At 36.9% G+C, this 21645-nt stretch overlaps 1 protein-coding gene across 21 annotated transcripts in view; it reads right to left on the bottom strand.

Annotated features, from left to right (window-relative positions):
* LRRK2 (leucine rich repeat kinase 2) overlaps nucleotides 1-21645 on the bottom strand; it is a 145856-nt gene that overhangs the window by 4440 nt on the left and 119771 nt on the right. For 9 of the 21 annotated variants that reach the window (XM_031650153.1, XM_031650154.1, XM_031650156.1 and 6 more), the window contains 7 exons: nucleotides 20181-20281; nucleotides 16925-17119; nucleotides 9437-9630; nucleotides 7696-7768; nucleotides 4438-4622; nucleotides 2629-2688; nucleotides 283-435 (listed from right to left, as the gene is read on the bottom strand). In XM_031650153.1, the coding sequence (XP_031506013.1) occupies nucleotides 283-435; nucleotides 2629-2688; nucleotides 4438-4622; nucleotides 7696-7768; nucleotides 9437-9630; nucleotides 16925-17119; nucleotides 20181-20281 (961 nt within the window). 21 annotated transcript variants of the gene reach the window in all.

Below are 21645 nucleotides of genomic sequence, written 5' to 3'. Positions count from 1 at the left end.
GACTCCAGTATGCTCATTTTCAATAATATACTATTTTCATTCGAGAGCATTCTTTATAATACCGTGAAAAAACTATGCATATTATGCTCCTATTTTTTTATTTTCCCAAGACAAAATGTTCCTGATTTGAAGAGCTGGTGCTGAGAAGCATTACAAATTTTTTTCTGCATTTTTAAAAAATTCCCTATTCAGAGGCAAAAAGGAAGACAAATCCTTCCTCTGCGACACATGAAGTGCAAAGATAATTCTTTTGGAAATAAACTTAAAAGCCAATGAATTAACCTTAAAAAGTGCACACAGTCTATTAGTTCGCAGAGTTTTTCAGTTTTCTTATCCCACACTTCCACAACAGGGCTATTTTTCTTAGCAATATAGAGAACAGTGTCTACCACCACTGTTACGATGTTGGAATCACTGAAAGCTGCATAAGAAAACCTACAGAGAAAAAAAAATAGAAAGTCATCACTATTTGTTTTCTTCTTAAAATTTCTACGTGTAATACAACCTTAGTTCTTAATGCATGTAAAAATACTATTTTGAAAACTAAACAAGCTAGACTATTGCAATTATTTCATATTCTTCCCTAACAATTCTGAATTGAATATATAACATGCTTTGGTATTTTACATACTTTTGGTTACTTTATACTAATTTCTCTTGATAATAAAATAAAGATTATGTCCAATGTTTACTTTGGTCTTACTTTTAGTTTCAATTCTATGTGGCTCTTTGTAGAATTTTATACTATATCTAAATTTCTGAAGGAAATATTATTATATCTGTAACTTTTGAATGTCATTGCAAAACTTTGTTTCATGAATGCTCAGAAAACTAAGCATTAGCCTTTTATATCTAGAGTTATAAAATATAAAATGTTGAAAAAAAATTTAGTTGCAGTGTCTTCAAATTTTAAAGCAAGGTATATCTTTGCAGTTGAGCCAGTCAAATTATAGGAAACAAAAATCCACATCATTCAAACATAAACAGAAAGTAAAATATTTGCCATTTTCCCCTTTTAAACATAAAGAAAAATTACAAACACCTTAAAATATTTCCCTTTCAACCTAAGGCATCTGACATTGTACATATTTCACAAACAGATTGGCTACCATGGGCCACATCAACACGGCAAACTCCTACTTGGCCTTTGAGGATTAACTTAAATGTCAGCTCCTCTGGATTTCTTCCCTGACCTATCAAAATAGACTAACCAGTCCCTTTTCCCCACTGGTGTCACTGTCATATTATAGACCTTATTAAATATAAAGTTGTCTTTATTAGGGCATCCCTCACACTAGATTATGAGTGTAATTTCATAAGGATGAGGATGATGTATTTTCTACATAACCCTCGTCCAGTGAAGAGTTGCACAGATAAGCACCTCTGATATACCAAGCAGTGTGTGAAGTGGGGGATAGACGGCACTCCAGTATGAATGAACAACCAGGAATAAGTAAAAATAGTCAAAATTGCATTTAAATCAGATAGATAACATGAAAATACCATAATGATTCAACAATCATTAGTACATCCTAGAGCAGGAAGATTTTTTTTCTCCCCCTTTTCTTTCTATTCTGGAAAAGGAGATAAAAATATGATGTGTTGTCAGAGAGCCACCACGTTTTAGGTAACGCCTTCCTGGATGTTTGCTGTATTTAATAGAAAATAGTTCCAATTAGGATAAAGTTTTGCAGGGAATTTTCATATTTTATAAAATACTTTTGTGTGTTATCTTGTTTGATCCTTAATTAAAAAAACATAAAATATGACAAATCTCAATGTTTTTAATTGTAGAAAGAAACGTACAAATGCTAAATAATTTGCTTAGGGTTCCATGACTACTGACGTCATGCTTGCTGACCTAGGACTAAAAACATGTTGCAGACCTAGAACTCCAAAAGTTGTGCAGTCTTCTGGCTTCAAAGGCAGTCATCTTTCATTACTCAATATGCCTCTCAGTCGGTGTGTATTGATGATGATGAGGGTACTGATAATGAGGCAACCTCTGATTCGTGATGTGATGTCTGTTTCGTGGGGTAGAGATCAAGGCCACAGGAGCTACTTGTTCAGAAGAGAGCAAATATTTCTCTCTAAGTGTTTATGCAACTAAGTCCCAATCTCTTTTGGGAGATGAACATCTTTGAGAGCTTGATCTTTATGGATGCTCTCTAGTAAAGCATCTGTGCTCCAAATCTTATATGGAACTTTAAGGAGTTAATTGATATCCATGAGCCCATAAAATGTCTTATGAAATAAAAAAATAAACTGGAGGCCCTTTCTTTTTAAAGGTTTTCAGGCTTGTATAATTAGGTTAAAAGTGGAAATTACAGGAAGGGGAAAAAGGATGAAAAACTACCTATCGAGTACTATGCTCACTTGCTGGGTTGTGAGTTGAGTTGTATTCCAAACCTCAGCATCACTCACTATACCTTTGTTAACAAACCTGCACATGTACCCTTGGAGTCTAAAATAAAATTTGAAAGATAAAAATAATAAAATACATTTTTACATTCATTTTTTAAAAAGTGGGTGTTACAGAATGAAAATGAGTTGATCTAAATGTTAACCACACACTAGTAAACAAATATGTACACACAGAAATAAAAATCCTCATTCATGGGAACTTACAATACATTGCAGTCTACAGTATATCTTAACCTCGAATATACTTTAGAATCACTTGAGAACCTGAAAAAAAAAACAAGTCTGATCCCCATCCCAGGCTTAACTGATCTGATTTAATTAGTCTGAGGTAGGGCCCAGGTATCATTATTTTCAGCTACCTAGTGGTTTCTAACTGCACAGCCAATGTTGAAAACCAGTAGATGTAGTGGTATTAAGAAACTACTTTAAAAAATACAATTATAAAAATAAAACAGCTATTGTGATGGAAAACAATAGATGCAATGGAAGCACAAAGTTACCTAACCTGCCACTCAGAGCAAGTGGCATTTGGACTGAAATAGGCAGGGTGTATAATAGTTATCCAGGTAAAGAGAATACTACATTCAAAGGCTGGGGGTGAAAGGTAACAGGTTATCTTAGAGATCTGAGTCAATTTCAGTTTGGGTAAAGCACAGATGACAAGAAGGTTGCAAAATATGAATCTAGACAGCTAAGCAAGCACTGAATTATGAAGGGCTCAGTAGGCTATCTTAAGGAATTTGGACTTCATATAAAGGACAATGGGATGCCACCGAAGGGTTTTAAGCAGGAGAATTGCATCAGATTGACGTACATTTTAGAAAGGTCCCTCTGTCTGCAATGCTGAAAATAGGTGGAAGAGAGTGTAATCAGAGGATGAGAACTGGATGCTCTTGTTAATGTGGCCACAGATGATGGATGGCAGTCCAGCCTATGGTAGCAGCACTGAGAACAGTGAGAAGTACAAAGATTTGAATGACAATTAGGAGGGTCAAGTGGATAAAGGGAGCAAAAACAAAGGAGTCAAAGATTACTCCCAAGTGCCAATCTTGGGCAATTAGATGGATATTGGGAAACTAGGATATTCTCTAAGGTAGGGATTTGTGACTCAAAGCTAATAATAATAATAATAACAATAGCTAATGTTTATTGACAGCTTATCAGGTGCTGGTCATTACGTTAATTAAGTTCCATATATTAATGTTCTTATTTACTCCTCCAAATATCCCTTTGAGATAGAGAATATTACAATCCTCAGGTAAGAGATGACTGAAGATGTGAAAGGTTATTGCCCAAGTTCACAAAACCAATAGATGGCAAAGCAATAGGTGAACTACGGTTTATGCTCTTATCCACAATCCTACACTGCTTATCACTGAGGAATGTGATAAATAAGGACCAATGGCAAAGATTTGATTAAAATACAACTGAAAAAAACAAACTTGAAAGAGGTTTATATTAATATTTTATTTTACTCTTGTTTGAAACTGGTATCACTAACTTGGTTGTTAGTAGACATCTGTATAACTATCAAATCTAGAAACAACTTGAGACAAGCAAGAATACTTGCTGTCTATCTTTCCTACAATCAATACTTAATGGAAATTACCCAAATTGCATACATAAAGTCTATGAATTTGGTAAAATACAGAGTTGATTGTCTTCCAATTTCATGTCTAATTTGAAACACAGATAATAAAAATTGTTTAAAATTTTAGATTGATAAATACTACTAAGATTACAATGGGTTTACATATTTTATCCCTAAAAGTATGTTTAGGCTATATATTAGGCTATACATTACCATATATTAGGCTGAGTGACTTTTTAAAAATACTCTTCTGCTTTTTGAAATTTTTAAAATTTTTTATAATGAATGTTTAATTTTATGATAGAAATAAATTATGCAATTTAAAAGATCTTCCTTATGAATTATCAACAGTATTATTAATGATTATAAGGAATAAACATAAAGATATTGACAAATTACTTGTACAAATAAAAAAAACTTACAGTTGGCTTGTTCTTGTCTCAATGAGTTTCTGAATGGTGAAATCATTAGAAAAGGAGAAAATTTTTGTGCCACATCCTCCCCACATTACATTTCTTTCTGTTGAATTTGTGGATTCACTCAAACACATCAATGGAGTACTGACATTTCCTATATTTAGTATCTTCAAAGGAGCAGCTCCTTCAAGCTTTGTCAAAAAAAAGAAAACACACTCAGCAAATTGAGTATCCACAGAATAAAACACTAAAAATCTGTGCTTTCAAAAAACGACTTTCCATCTTAAATGATTAGAGATATTAAAATTAAAACTCAAAAACCTAAAGGTTCCATCAAAAAAAACCTCTTAGTTCTGATAAATAAGGACAATAAAGGATTCAAAACCAACATACAGAAATTAGTAGCATATCTACACAAGAACAAAGTAGCTGAAAAATCAAGAAAGCAATCCCATTTAAAGTAGCTACAAAAAATTAATAAAACACCTAGGAATAAATTTAACCAAGATGATGAACAATCTCTTTAAGGAAACCTGAAAAACATGAAAGAAATTGAAGAGGACACAAACACATGGAAAGATATTCATGCTCACAGACTGGAAGAATTAATATTGTTAAAATGACCATACTACCCAAAGCAATCTACAGACTCAATGAAATTCCCATGAAAGCTCCAAAGATATTTCTCACAGAAATAGAAAAAAAAATTATAAAACCAAAAAAGAGCCAAAATAGCCAAAACAATCCTGAGCAAAAAGAACAAAGCTGGAGGCATCACACTACCTGACTTGAAAATATATTACAAGGCTAGAGTAACCAAAACAGCACAGTGTTGGCAAAAACACAGATACATAGACCAATGTAGAGGACCCAGAAATAAACCCACATATTTAGAGTCAACTGATTTTCAACAAAGGCACCAAAAGCATACATGAGAGAAAGAAAACCACCTTCAAAAAATTGTGCTGGAAAAGCTGGATATCAGTCTGCAGAAGGATGAAACTAGACCCCACTCTCTCACCATTTACAAAAATCAACTCAAGATGGATTAAAGACTTAAATGTAAGACCAGAAGCTATGAAACTGTTAGAAGGAAACAGGGGAAACATTTCAGAACGTTGATCTAGACAAAGAGTTTATGGTTAAGATCCCAAAAGCACAGGCAACAAAAACAAAAATAGACAAATGGGACAATAATAAACTAAAAAGCTTCTCAAAGGAAACTATCAACAATATAGAGACGATCTGTTGAATGGGAGGAAATATTTGCAAACTATTCATCCAGAATACACAAGAAACTCGAAAAAGCAACTCAACAGAAAAAAAAAAAAAAAAGAACCCCATTGAAAAGTAGACAAAGGGCGGGGTGCGGTGGCTCATGCCTGTAATCCCAGCACTTTGAGAAGATGAGGCAGGAGGACTGCTTGAGCCCAGGAGTTTGAGATCAGTCTGGACAACATAGTGGGGTCCCATCTCCACAAAAAATAAAAATAAATAGCCAGGTATGGTGGCACATGACTGTAGTGCCAGCTACTCGTGAAGCTGATGTTAGAGGATCACTTGAGTGCAGAAGGTCAAGGCTGCAGTGAGCTATGATCATGCCACTGTGCTCCAGCCTGGGTGAGAGAGCGAGACCCTGTCTTAAAACAAAACAAGAAGTTTGCAAAGGATCTAAATAAACATTTCCAAAAGAAGACATAGTAATGGCCAATGGATATATGAAAAAAAATGCTCAACATTAACTAATCATCAGTAAAAATGCAAATGAAAACCACACTGAGATCTTCTTCACCCGGTTAGAATGACTATTGTAAAAAAGACAAAAAATAACATTCTGGCAAGGATGTGGAAAAAACGGAATGCCCATATGCTGTTGGTGGGTATGTAAATTACTATAGCCACTACGGAAAACAGAACGGTGATTTCTCCAAAAAACTACAAATAGAACTACCATACAATCCAACAATGTCACTACTGATACTAATCTAAAGGAAAGGGAACCAGTATATCAAAGAGATTCCTATATACCCATGTTTATTGCAGCACTATTCACAATAGCTAAAAAATGGAATCAACCTAAGTGCCCATGAATGAATGAATGCATAAAGAAAATGTGTGTGTTTACATAATGGAATGCCATTTGACCATAAAAAGGAAAGAAATCATGTCATATACAGCAACATGGATGGAACTGGAGGTCATTATGTTAAGTGAAATAAGCCAAGCACAGAAAGACAAATATCACGTGTACTCACTCATATGTGGGAGCTAAAAAAGTTGATCTCATGGAGGTAGAGAGTAGAATGATAGTTATCAGAGGCTTGGAAGGATATGGGTGTGTGGGAGAAGGGGAGGATGAAGAGAGGCTGGTTAATGGGTACAAACACAGAGTTAGATAGGAGGAATAAGTTCTAATGTTCAATAGTACAATAAAGTGACTACAGTTAAAAACATTTCAAAATAACTAGAAGAGAAGACTTGAAATGTTCTCAACACATAGAAATAAATGCTCATGGTGATGGATATCCTAACCACCCTGAGTGGATCATTAGACATTCTATGCATGTAACAGCATAGCACATGTACCCCATAAATATGTACAAATACTATATATTAAAAAATTTAAGTCATATTCAAAATATTATTGTTACATTCAATCTATTCTTTTTCCCCATGTAAAAATTACATAAGAAATAACCTAAGGGTTATTATACTCTACTTCCATGTCTCTCCTCAGATAATAAGCTTTTTGGTAATAGGAGAATGAACGGGTAGGAAGTAGAGTGAATAGATGGAACCAAAGATGAATAGATGGATAGAGGAATAAATGCTTTAATGACTAAATAAGAATCTGAAGAACACAAAATTAAATGATTTCTTCAATGCTTAAGAAAAAGTTAATGGCAACTCATATTTAAAACTTAAGTATCTTTTTGGTTTTTTTTCCCACAATATATTTATAAGGAATTATCTTATCTGCCTCAGATACAAATCTGTACAAATTGAATTATTTCCATTCCTAACATTATCAGTCAGATGTCATTTATCATCTTATTCTTAGTTCATTCATATAAAATATACAGTCAATCAGCAAGTATTTTCAGAGGATCTACTGTGTGCAAGACTTTATGAAGCAATACAAATATAAGCATAATTTATGATTCTTGCTCTCAGGGAGTTTATAATCCCATAAGAGGGTGGTGAGATATATATAAAACAAAAGACTTAAAATAAATTTAGATGTAGAATGCATTCAACATTTACCTTAACAGTTTTATCTTCAAAAATTGCTAAATTGCCATCAGCGGTTCCAACCAAAAGAAAATTTTTTTGTTTGCTAAAAGGAAAAATGTTGAAATTGTTACAAAAAGAACATGTACATTGACTAAAATGGCCTTAATGTTCTCCTCCGCTTTATTAAACTTTAGATAGACTTCTCAACTATAAACTCCTAACCTCCCTTTTCTTAGAGTATTTACTTTAGAAGACTTGCAATTATAAATTCTTTCTCTGCCCCTTTTCCCAGACTCTTTCCAGTTTTATACCCCAGGAATGTCTTTTCCAAGGACTTGGGAGCCATTCCTTTGAAATGTAATTATCAAGAAAGAGGCCTGGTGAGGTGGCTCACACCTGTAATCCCAGCACTTTGGGAGGCCGAGGTGGGCAGATCCCCTGAGGTCAGGAGTTCGAGACCAGTCTGGCTGACACGGTGAAACCCCATTTCTACTAAAAATACAAAAAATTTGCTGGGTTTGGTGTTGTATGCCTGTAATCCCAGCTACTCGGGAGGCTGAGGCTACAGAATCGCTGGAACTCAGGAGGTGGAAGTTGCAGTGAGCCGAGGTCCTGCCATTGCACTACAACTTGGGCAACAAGAGCAAAACTCATTCAAAAAAAAAGGAAGGAAAGAAGGAAGGAAGGAAAGAAGGAAGGAAGGAAGGAAGGAAGGAAGGAAGGAAGGAAGGAAGGAAGGAAGGAAGGAAGGAAGGAAGGACGACTATTCTCTAGTGTCTGTGGGAGAATAGGAGCCTACCTTCAAGAAGGGACAATTAGCAAGCACAGATGGCCTAATCACATTGACAACTGCTCCCACTTCCCCACAACACATCCTCAGGTACTTTTCCATTAGCTCACCCCTGCACTTAAAACTCTCCCACCTTCTGTTTCAGTGGAGTTTAGTTCAATCAGATCTCTCTCCCCTGTTGTGATAGGCTTGAATAAAGTCTTCCTGGCCCAATCCCACCCATTGAAATTTTTCTTTGACCATATTCAAATAATTTCAACTCCGAAACTGCCAGTGGAGCTGATATTTCAGGTTCCAAAAACAGGCTTCACATTTTTCTAATACTTTTTTTCCAATACTAACTTAACCCAGAGAAATACATGGGGTATATAATCTTAATGCCTCCTGGAAATCATCCTGCCCCATTACAGACACCAACCTACAACTCACACCTGAAATTTTGCTATGTAGATATATTTCTTTGGGACAAGAACCCTGCAACTCATAAAAGCTAAGTCATTTTCACCAATTCAGAATTTATTAATTCATTTATTTAATTTTTTTCTTAATTTCATAGATAGTTGGTATGTTTAAGCCTGGCACACAATGGGCTTTTTTATACACACACACACACACACACACACACACACACATACATATTCAAAGAATGAATGAATGAGAATTTATCCTTGAAAAGGCCCTACAAAGATGCATTGATCTGAGGAGAAGTAAAGAGAGAGAGCCACAGTTGAGGTAATACCAGGAGCAGGGCTGGTAGGCCTGAAGAAATGGTTGACTTATTTTATAACTGTCTCAGCTAGGTCTGTATTCAGAAAAATAACAAATACCTCTGTGACCTTCCACAATTCCCTTTAATATATGCAAACCAATGCAAATGGATTAAAAATGAACAATCTTTACTGATGCAATAACAATTCTGCACACAATTAAGTCATTTAAAAGGTCTGTAATTTCCCCCATTGATCAAATTCACTACCATACCTTTGCTTGGAAAAGGAACTGCAATACAAACAAGTGATGGAATCAGTCATCTTTTCTAGGGTATGTCTCTTTTTCCCATCTTCGGTATTGATGACCAGGAGAGTACCAGACTGTGTCCCGGACACAATCCAGCTTTCTTTTTGAACAGGAAGATGCACCAAGGCTAAGCACAATATTCTACTATCAGCAACCTCCTGTTAAGAAAAGAAAATATTCTTACAAGGCTTTGATTTAAGCTTAAGCAACTAGAACTTGTACAAAATAAAGGATTCTGTTATCAACATACTTAACTCTTTTTGCTTTCTTGCATTTACTTTTAAAAACAATGCCAATTTTATTTAATTTTCAATAACAATTGAGTTAATTGGCAAACAAGTTTTGTCTATCAAGATAACATCTGAAAGTAAAATTAAAAATTATTGTTCAGTGTGAATTCTCATTCCTTCAAACCATGTAAGAATATTATTTAACTTCAGAACTAATGTCGAGGCACAATATTTATTTCCAGGCAGCAGTCAAAATATTAGGTTGTCTTTTAAGTCTAGAAATTTATCTTATATTTGCCAATACAATGTATTGATCCACTTGTAGAGCCATGCCCGGATCTCCTTTATCCATCAGGTATGCCACCCCTGGCTACCATGAGTGTTGGCTACTATAGTTCAGAGCTGTGCTCTTTACCCCAGAATGCCCTCAGATGACAAGAGGCAGCTTTCCCAGAAATGCCTTGTAAGTTACACTACCCCCACCTCCCAGCAGATTGCAGCCAATGAGTGACCAGTATGTGAGAATAAAAGACTGGCCCCCTTGCCTGGCGGTGGGAAAATTCTGTGCTACTGTTCATACTCCAGAGCTCCTTGTGGGCAGAGACTGAGGCTAGACCTCCTGAGAAACCACATTTCTGCTGAGCTTCTTCCTCTGCCCTTTCTGGCTTCCTTTACTTCCCTCTAAGATTCTCTTTCTTTAAATCACTTGTGCAACATCTCAGGGTGTTTCTGGGGACGCTGAACTAAGACATATACTGTTATCCTAAAGCAAAACACACTAGCTCTTGAATACTCTTGTTCTTTTTTTTTTATTATTATTATATTTTAAGTTCTAGGGTACATGTGCATAACGTGCAGGTTTGTTACATATGTATACTTGTGCCATGTTGCTGTGCTGCACCCATCAACTCGTCAGCACCCATCAACTCATCATTTACATCAGGTATAACTCCCAGTGCAATCCCTCCCCCCTCTCCCCTCAACATTGATAGGCCCCGGTGTGTGATGTTCCCCTTCCAGAGTCCAAATGATCTCATTGTTCAGTTCCGACCTATGAGTGAGAACATGCGGTGTTTGGTTTTCTGTTCTTGCCATAGTTTGCTGAGAATGATGGTTTCCAGCTGCATCCATGTCCCTACAAAGGACACAAACTCATCCTTTTTTATGGCTGCATAGTATTCCATGGTGTATATGTGCCACATTTTCTTAATCCAGTCTGTCACTGATGGACATTTGGGTTGATTCCAAGTCTTTGCTATTGTGAATAGTGCCGCAATAAACATACGTGTGCATGTGTCTTTATAGCAGCATTATTTATAATCCTTTAGGTATATACCCAGTAATGGGATGGCTGGGTCATATGGTACTTCTAGTTCTAGATCCTTGAGGAATCGCCATGCTGTTTTCCATAATGGTTGAACTAGTTTACAATCCCACCAACAGTGTAAAAGTGTTCCTATTTCTCCACATCCTCTCCAGCATCTGTTGTTTCCTGACTTTTTAATGATTGCCATTCTAACCGGTGTAAGATGGTATCTCATTGTGGTTTTGATTTGCATTTCTCTGATGGCCAGTGATGACGAGCATTTTTTCATGTGTCTGTTGGCTATATGAATGTCTTCTTTTGAAAAATGTCTGTTCATATCCTTTGCCCACTTTTTGATGGGGTTGTTTGTTTTCTTCTTGTAAATTTGTTTGAGTTCTTTGTAGGTTCTGGATATTAGGCCTTTGTCAGATGAGTAGATTGCAAAAATTTTCTCCCATTCTGTAGGTTGCCTGTTCACTCTGATGGTAGTTTCTTTTGCTGTGCAGAAGCTCTTTAGTTTAATTAGATCCCATTTGTCAATTTTGGCTTTTGTTGCCGTTGCTTTTGGTGTTTTAGACATGAAGTCCTTGCCCATGCCTATGTCCTGAATGGTATTACCTAGGTTTTCTTCTAGGGTTTTTATGGTATTAGGTCTAATATTTAAGTCTCTAATCCATCTTGAATTAATTTTCGTATAAGGAGTAAGGAAAGGATCCAGTTTCAGCTTTCTACTTATGGCTAGCCAATTTTCCCAGCACCATTTATTAAATAGGGAATCCTTTCCCCATTTCTTGTTTCTCTCAGGTTTGTCAAAGATCAGATGGCTGTAGATGTGTGGTATTATTTCTGAGGGCTCTGTTCTGTTCCATTGGTCTATATCTCTGTTTTGGTACCAGTACCATGCTGTTTTGGTTACTGTAGCCTTGTAGTATAGTTTGAAGTCAGGTAGCATGATGCCTCCAGCTTTGTTCTTTTAACTTAGGATTGTCTTGGCAATGCGGGCTCTTTTTTGGTTCCATATGAACTTTAAAGCAGTTTTTTCCAATTCTGTGAAGAGACTCATTGGTAGCTTGATGGGATGGCATTGAATCTATAAATAACCTTGGGCACTATGGTCATTTTCACGATATTGGTTCTTCCTATCCACGAGCATGGTATGTTCTTCCATTTGTTTGTGTCCTGTTTTATTTCACTGAGCAGTGGTTTGTAGTTCTCCTTGAAGAGGTCCTTTACATCCCTAGTAAGTTGGATTCCTAGGTATTTCATTCTCTTTGAAGCAATTGTGAATGGAAGTTCGTTGATGATTTGGCTCTCCGTTTGTCTTTTACTGGTGTATAAGAATGCTTGTGATTTTTGCACATTAATTTTGTATCCTGAGACTTTGCTGAAGTTTCTTATCAGCTTAAGGAGATTTTGGGCTGAGACAATGGGGCTTTCTAAATATACAATCATGTCATCTGCAAACAGAGACAATTTGACTTCTTCTTTTCCTAACTGAATACCCTTGATTTCTTTCTCTTGCCTGATTGCCCTAGCCAGAACTTCCAACACTACGTTGAATAAGAGTGGTGAGAGAGGCCATCCCTGTCCTGTGCCAGTTTTCAAAGGGAATTTTTCCAGTTTTTGCCCATTCAGTATGATATTGGCTGTGGGTTTGTGATAAATAGCTCTTATTATTTTGAGATACGTCCCATCAATACCGAATTTATTGAGCGTTTTTAGCATGAAGGGCTGTTGAATTTTGTCAAAAGCCTTTTCTGCATCTATTGAGATAATCATGTGGTTTTTGTCTTTGGTTCTGTTTATATGCTGGATTACGTTTATTGATTTGCGTATGTTGAACCAGCCTTGCATCCCAGGGGTGAAGCCCACTTGATCATGGTGGATAAGCTTTTTGATGTGCTGCTGGATCCGGTTTGCCAGTATTTTATTGAAGATTTTTGCATCAATGTTCATCAAGGATATTGGTCTAAAATTCTCTTTTTTTGTTGTGTCTCTGCCAGGCTTTGGTATCAGGATGATGTTGGCCTCATAAAATGAGTTCGGGAGGATTCCCTCTTTTTCTATTGATTGGAATAGTTTCAGAAGGAATGGTACCAGCTCCTCCTTGTACCTCTGGTAGAATTCAGCTGTGAATCCATCTGGTCCTGGACTTTTTTTGGTTGGTAGGCTATTAATTATTGCCTCAATTCCAGAGTCTGCTATTGGTCTATTCAGGGATTCAGCTTCTTCCTGGTTTAGTCTTAGGAGAGTGTAAGTGTCCAGGAAATTATCCATTTCTTCTAGATTTTCCAGTTTATTTGCATAGAGGTGTTTACAGTATTCTCTGATGGTAGTTTGTATTTCTGTGGGGTCAGTGGTGATATCCCCTTTATCATTTTTTATTGCGTCTATTTGATTCTTCTCTCTTTTCTTCTTTATTAGTCTTGCTAGCGGTCTGTCAATTTTGTTGATCTTTTCAAAAAACCAGCTCCTGGATTCATTGATTTTTTGGAGGGTTTTTTGTGTCTCTATCTCCTTCAGTTCTGCTCTGATCTTAGTTATTTCTTGCCTTCTGCTAGCTTTTGAATGTCGTTGCTCTTGCTTCTCTAATTCTTTTAATTGTGATGTTAGAGTGTCAATTTTAGGTCTTTCCAGCTTTCTCTTGTGGGCATTTAGTGCTATAAATTTCCCTCTATACACTGCTTTAAATGTGTCCCAGAGATTCTGGTATGTTGTATCTTTGTTCTCATTGGTTTCAAAGAACATCTTTATTTCTGCCTTCATTTCATTATGTACCCAGTAGTCATTCAGGAGCAGGTTATTCAGTTTCCATGTAGTTGAGCAGTTTTGAGTGAGTTTCTTAGTCCTGAGTTCTAGTTTGATTGCACTGTGGTCTGAGAGACAGTTTGTTATAATTTCTGTTCTTGTACATTTGCTGAGGAGTGCTTTACTTCCAATTATGTGGTTAATTTTGGAATAAGTGCGATGTGGTGCTGAGAAGAATGTATATTCTGTTGATTTGGGGTGGAGAGTTCTGTAGATGTCTATTGGGTCTGCTTGCTGCAGAGATGAGTTCAATTCCTGGATATCCTTGTTAACTTTCTGTCTCGTTGTTCTGTCTAATGTTGACAGTGGGGTGTTGAAGTCTCCCATTATTATTGTATGGGAGTCTAAGTCTCTTTGTAAGTCTCTAAGGACTTGCTTTATGAATCTGGGTGCTCCTGTATTGGGTGCATATATATTGAGGATAGTTAGCTCTTCCTGTTGAATTGATCCCTTTACCATTATGTAATGGCCTTCTTTGTCTCTTTTGATCTTTGATGGTTTAAAATCTGTTTTATCAGAGACCAGGATTGCAACCCCTGCTTTTTTTTGTTCTCCATTTGTTTGGTAAATCTTCCTCCATCCCTTTATTTTGAGCCTATGTATGTCTCTGCATGTGAGATGGGTCTCCTGAATACAGCAAACTGATGGGTCTTGATACTTTATCCAATTTGCCAGTCTGTGTCTTTTAATTGGAGCATTTAGTCCATTTACATTTAAGGTTAATATTGTTATATGTGAACTTGATCTTGCCATTATGATATTAACTGGTTACTTTGCTCGTTAGTTGATGCATTTTGTTCCTAGCCTTGATGGTCTTTACACTTTGGAATGTTTTTGCAATGGCTGGTACCGGTTGTTCCTTTCCATGTTTAGTGCTTCCTTCAGGGTCTCTTGTAAGGCAGGCCTGGTGGTGACAAAATCTCTAAACATTTGCTTGTCTGTAAAGGATTTTATTTCTCCTTCACTTTTGAAACTTAGTTTGGCTGGATATGAAATTCTGGGTTGAAAATTCTGTTCTTTAAGAATGTTGAATATTGGCCCCCACTCTCTTCTGGCTTGTAGAGTTTCTGCCGAGAGATCTGCTGTTAGTCTGATGGGCTTTCCTTTGTGGTTAACCCGACCTTTCTCTCTGGCTGCCCTTAAGATTTTTTCCTTCATTTCAACTTTGGTGAATCTGGCAATTATGTGTCTTGGAGTCGCTCTTCTTGAGGAGTATCTTTGTGGCGTTCTCTGTATTTCCTGAATTTGAATGTTGGCCTGCCCTACTAGGTTGGGGAAGTTCTCCTGGATGATATCCTGAAGAGTGTTTTCCAACTTGGTTCCATTTTCCCCCTCACTTTCAGGCACCCCAATCAGACGGAGATTTGGTCTTTTTACATAATCCCATACTTCTTGCAGGCTTTGTTCATTTCTTTTTCTTCTTTTTTCTTTAGATTTCTCTTCTCACTTCATTTCATTCATTTGATCCTCAGTTGCTGATACTCTTTCTTCCAGTTGGTTGAATTGGTTACTGAAGCTTGTGCATTTGTCACGTATTTCTCGTGTCATGGTTTTCATCTCTGTCAGTTTGTTTATGGCCTTCTCTGCATTAATCATTCTAGTTATCAATTCTTCCACTCTTTTTTCAAGATTTTTAGTTTCTTTGCGCTGGGTACGTAGTTCTTCCTTTAGCTCTGAGAAGTTTGATCGACTGAAGCCTTCTCCTCTCAACTCGTCAAAGTCATTCTCCATCCAGCTTTGATCTGTTGCTGGTGATGAGCTGCGTTCCTTTGCAGGGGGAGATGCACTCTTATTTTTTGAATTTCCAGCTTTTCTGCCCTGCTTTTTCCCCATCCGTGTGGTTTTATCTGCCTCTGGTCTTTGATGATGGTGACGTACTGATTGGGTTTTGGTGTGGGTGTCCTTCCTGTTTGTTAGTTTTCCTTCTAACAGTCAGGATCCTCAGCTGTAGGTCTGCTGGAGATTGCTTGAGGTCCACTCCAGACCCTGTTTGCCTGGGTATCAGCAGCAGAGGCTGCAGAAGATAGAATATTGCTGAACAGTGTGTGTACCTGTCTGATTCTTGCTTTGGAAGCTTCCTCTCAGGGGTGTACTCCACCCTGTGAGGTGTGGGGTGTCAGTCTGCCCCTAGTGGTGATGTCTCCCAGTTAGGCTACTCAGGGGTCAGGGACCCACTTGAGCAGGCAGTCTGTCCCTTCTCAGATCTCAACCTCCATGTTGGGAGATCCACTGCTCTCTTCAAAGCTGTCAGACAGAGTCGTTTGTGTCTGCAGAGGTTTCTGCTGCTTTGTTGTTGTTGTTGTTGTTTAGCTGTACCCTGTCCCCAGAGGTGGAGTCTACAGAGACAGGCAGGCCTCCTTGAGCTGCTGTGAGCTCTACCCAGTTCGAGCTTCCCAGCAGCTTTGTTTACGTACTTAAGCCTCAGCAATGGCAGGCGCCCCTCCCCCAGCCTCGCTGCTGCCTTGCCGTTAGATTGCAGACTGCTGTGCTAGCAATGAGGGAGGCTCCGTGGGCATGGGACCCTCCCGGCCAGGTGTGGGATATAATCTCCTGGTGTGACCGTTTGCTAAGACCCTTGGTAAAGCGCAGTATTGGGGTGGGAGTTACCCGATTTTCCAGGTGTTGTGTGTCTCAGTTCCCCTGACTAGGAAAAGGGATTCCCTTCCCCCTTGAGCTTCTCAGGTGAGGCGATGCCTCGCCCTGCTTCAGCTCTCGCTGGTCGGGCTGCAGCAGCTGACCAGCACCGATTGTCCGGCACTCCCTAGTGAGATGAACCCAGTACCTCAGTTGAAAATGCAGAAATCACCGGTCTTCTGTGTCGCTCGCGCTGGGAGCTGGAGACTGGAACTGTTCCTATTCAGCCATCTTGCTCCGTCCCCCTGAATACTCTTGTTCTAACAGAAGGCTAATTGAATAATATTCCTACATTGGCTCTTATTTAATTTATTTTTTACTTTGTAAAAAATTTATACTTTTGTTTTTACTTTGTAAAAGTAAAATTTGTAAATTTTTACTTTGTAAAAAATAAATTTAAAAAATTTTCCCTAAGTAACTTTCTAACTGGTATATGCTTTAAATTACAAAAGATTTAAAGAGCACTGGATTTACCTCAGAAGTGTATCCTTCAGTATTTAAGTCAAGAAATGAGAGCTGTCCTCTGTTGGTGTGCCCACAGCCCAGCCAAATGCTTGCATTCCTGCTGTTGTGATGTGTAGCAACCATGCAGTCAACAATTACATTTTTAGGTAATAAAATGTGTCTCGTCAGACAGACTAATTCAGCTGAATTCAAAATGTCAAAGACCTGAGAAAGTTCAAAGATAACAAAACAGTACTTATCAAGTTAACTCATTTCCCTTGAAAAATCAAACATAGACTTAAATGTTATAGCTCTGTCAAGCAAAACCAAAAACTGTTAAACTGGAACCCAACTAGCTCATCAAGATTAGTGTCTAAACTACAGATACAATTACATGAAAAGGCAGATCTGTATTTTTAAACTGTACTTGATACTTTTTGGTATGTGTAGTATTTTTTTTTTCACTTGAAAATCTCAAGGGTCAATTAAACAGGATTTTAGCAGAGTCAGGAGGTACTCTTCATGCAATTCTACACTGCAGAGCCACCGTAAGTGAGAGAAAAACCCTTGGGACAACAATTTAGTTGAGCTTCTAGTAGTTGAAAGGAACAGGAATTTCAGTCTTTGGTAACAAAATTTAGAAGTCACCTCTAGATTATGTTTTTATGTTTGTCCTTCAAACACTAATGATCTGGAGAGACAGTGTGAAGGCACTGTAAGAAAACAGAACCATAAGTCAGGAAACTGGGATTAGAGGTGTGACATGGCCACTTACCCACCACTCAGGAGACACCAAGAAAGCCCATTACTCTCTCTGTGCCTCATCCCCTAAAAGTGATGAGTTTTCCTGTCTTGCCTAGTATATGTTATATTTTAAAGATAAAATAAGTATGTCTAAGCTTTTTAATATTGTCATATATACATATATACTTGTTATATATTCTGTTAAGTATAAGTGAAATACACTTGAAAATGAAAAAAGAAAATAGTAAAACAACAAGTTATGAAAAATGTTTACTGTGGACATAAATATAAAAGTTCATGTGACTAACATTGGTGGTAACCTAAATTTAAAAACAAGTAAGCCATGTAGAAAAGAAAGCATGTAATGTTTGATAAAGTCAACATAGTTGTACTTGACTATTTTTGATCAGAAAATTTAAAGTTAAAACTTTTCCAATTAATTATAACACAAAATCAAGAGCTCCCAACATAAAGATAACCCACATTTATTAAAATGTGTGTAAGTATAAAACATCACAAGAGTTCTCTTTCAGATAATATGGTGGACGAGGTTACTTGGGCAAATCTTCCAACTAAAAACAATTTAAAATGCTAAATGATTTTTTTTAAAAACAATGTATTAAAAACATTGAAGATCTGACACCATAAGGCATTATCAGGCCAAAATCACAGTGAGAGACAGAAACCAGAGGGGTCAGTTGACCCTAAAGCCAGACTTGCCCTGAAGACATTTGTCTGCCAAGACAAAGTGAGACAAAATAAATGTATACTCTTGGATGCTTTGTGGGGCCCATGGGAAAGAAGTTAGAGTCTACGGCCTTCCCAAGATAAGACAGTCTTAGTAAAGGGACTGTACCCATAAAGCTGGGACCCTAAGGGACTGCATATTCAGCATAAACAAGAAGCAGAAATCAACCTGTCCACATTTCCACCTTCACTGGTATATAAGGAAAGTTGCTTTGGGACTGTGCAGGGAAAGGGGGAGAGGGAGCAAAAGGTTGCTGAAAAATTGCTATTCACAAGCTTGTTGTCAGTACAATTCATAGACCAGATTTACATCAACTAGGCAGTTAAAAAACAAATCTCAAGCCATGAATTGCATTTGAAGCAATTTGCAGCAAGAAAATCCAGCCAAAGATATGCAAGACCTATACGTAGCATTACAAAACTTTATTGAAAGACACTTGAGAAGACCTAAGTAAACAGAGAGAATTTATGCCATTCCAGAATAGGAAGACTTGGCCAGGTACAAGTGGCTCATGCCTATAATCCCGGCACTTTGGGAGGCCTAGGCTGGAGGATTGCTTGAGGCCAGGAGTTCAAGACCAGCCTAGGCAACATAGTGAGACTCATTCTCTACAAAAAAAAATTAAAGGAAAAGTTAACCAGGCCTGGTGGCACACAATTGGCTGATGGAGACTGAGGTGACAGGATAGCTTGAGCCCAGGAAGTCAAGGCTGCATTGAGCTGTGACCCTGCCACTGCACTCCAGCCTAGGTAACAGAGTGAGACCCTCTCTCTCAAAAAAAAAAAAGGATTCCAAAGACTTAATACCATAAGGATATCCTCTCCAGATTGTTTCCATATTAATCTAAGACCAATCCAAAGGACAATATGGTTTTTCATAAGATTTGACAGCATGAATCTAAATTTTATGTAGAAAAGCTAAGCCTAAGACTGGTTAAAATATTCCTGGATGAGAAAAGTAAATAGGGAGAGAGCATTATAAAGCTACAGGAATTAAGACAGGTTAGTACTGGAGGAAAAATAAGCGAGTTGATCAGTGGAAGACAGTGTACATGTGGATATGTGCATTATCTTTAATAAATTACAAAAGGGACACATCAGATCAATGGGACAAAAGGGGAGAAACCATTTAGTAAATCAAGCTGAAAAAACTAGTTTTCCACATTAAAAAAAGGAGTTAGATACAGATAAAAATGTCAATTCCAATGGATTAAAAAATTGTCAAAACCAAACTTTTAAAACGCTTGAAGAAATCATAGGTAAATATTTTTGTGGCTCTAAAAGAAAGATGGACTCTACAACAGGACCGAACAGGAATAACTAGAAAAAGAAGGAAAAAGAAGGATTGTTAAATTTATATATATTAAAATTAAGAAATTCTGTTCATTAGTGGGCACCCTACAGCAAATTTAAAAATCAAGCCACAAACTCGAAAAAGAAATTTGCAACATATAAAACCAACAAAGGATTAGTAGGTTATATATGAAAATTTTTTTCTCGTTTGATTTGTAGGCAAAAGAGTCAACAGAAAAATGGGCAAAATAATGGGCAGGCATTTCGAAGAAGAGGAGAGGAGACAGGCATATGGGAGCACGTGGGGTTTTGGCAATGTCCTTTTTCTGTGCCTGGGATGGTGAAAATTATAGGAGGTTTGCCTTATAAGTATTTTTAATTCTGTCTGTGTGTGTTTATTTATGTGTTTAAGTATATATATATTTGAAGATTTTGTATATATATGCATATATGCACATGATGTTCTGTACAAAATATTAACAAAATTTTATTATAAGAATACCTGGGCAGAAGTAGGCCTTTCTTGAGGATTTTCTTTCAAACACTTTGTAATTAATTTCTCAACCATAGGCCATGGGGCACAACCATATTCTTTAACTGGATCTAAAACATTAAAACACATCATGCTAGCATACTAAATAAGTAAGAACACTTATATTTCCCCTCAATGTTTATAAAAAGGTCCAGACATTGCAAAGAAAAATATTATCTCCATAATCCTATATTTATGTAAATTTACTTATCACAAAATTAAAGCTAATTTTGTTAAATTGATCTCCACTAAGAGCTGTGGAAAAAGATGTTTTTTTATGGAATCAAAAGAGACCCAAATAACAATTTAATAAAATAATAGATTTTCATTCTATACCTGCATTTCAAATAGACTTTGGAAACACTTTTACTCATATAATAATTAAGCTTCTACTTTTAATTTTAATACTCAAAGTAGGCAAGCATTTAATCCTTATGTCCTCACAGATGGTTTGTGCACATTTGTTTTTTATAAGATGTTACTTATTCTTCTGGTTGATGCAGAATGCAGAACTGATTTTTTTTTTTTTTTTTTTAAGATAGAGTCTCACTGTTGCTTAGGGTGGAGTGCAGTGGTGCGATCTTGGCTCACTGCAACCTCCACCTCCCAGGTTCAAGCTATTCTCATTGCCTCAGCCTCCTTGGTAGCTGGGACTACAGGCACGTACCACCACGCCCAGCTAATTTTTGTATTTTTAGTAGAGACAGGGTTTCACCATGTTGGCCCAGCTGGTCTCCAGCTCCTGGCCTCAAGTGATGCGCCTTGCCTGGGCCTCCCAAAGTGCTGGGATTACAGGCGTGAGCCACTGCACCCAGCAGAGACCTGAATATTTTCACTAGAAAACTAGTAAGATAAAGGAAATACCTAGATTATATCTAAGGTTTATCCAATTAATAATAAGTTGTGTTTTGCCACAATCTTGAAGTTACACTCAAAAAAGATAAAGTTCTATTTCCTGTACATGGCACGTCGTGTACACTCAAAAGTATTTTTTAAATGAAAGGGAAAGCAGAAAATATGAGAAGAGCTAAACAAATTTAAAAGGGTATTTTGGGGTGAGAACCAAAGTAATGGCTAAGGAATGAATTACAAAGTACTCTAATTTCTTGAAAGCCTGAGACAACCATTCCAAATGAGCTTTGATAACATTAAATACGTATTTACCAATTCTTACTAAAAATTATTATTATAGATCATTCAGTCTTCCATTCCTGCATGTAAATTATTTCACTCCAAGAAAATGAAAACATTCCAGGATAATGAGTACATAGTAATTATTTATGAAAATTAAAAATCACCAAATGTGGAGTTCTAACAGCAATTTCCTTTTCTGAGTATGTTTCTAAATATAATACTAAATACACCAATATTAATTTAGAATTCTTTTAAAAAGCCTAAAATTGCTACCTTTTTCAGGTGATTTTTATTAATATGC

Source organism: Papio anubis, chromosome 9 (genome assembly GCF_008728515.1).
Source record: "Papio anubis isolate 15944 chromosome 9, Panubis1.0, whole genome shotgun sequence".
Taxonomy (NCBI): domain Eukaryota; kingdom Metazoa; phylum Chordata; class Mammalia; order Primates; family Cercopithecidae; genus Papio; species Papio anubis.
The sequence above is the reverse complement of the archived record's forward strand: the minus strand, read 5'-3'. Positions and strand labels throughout refer to the sequence as shown.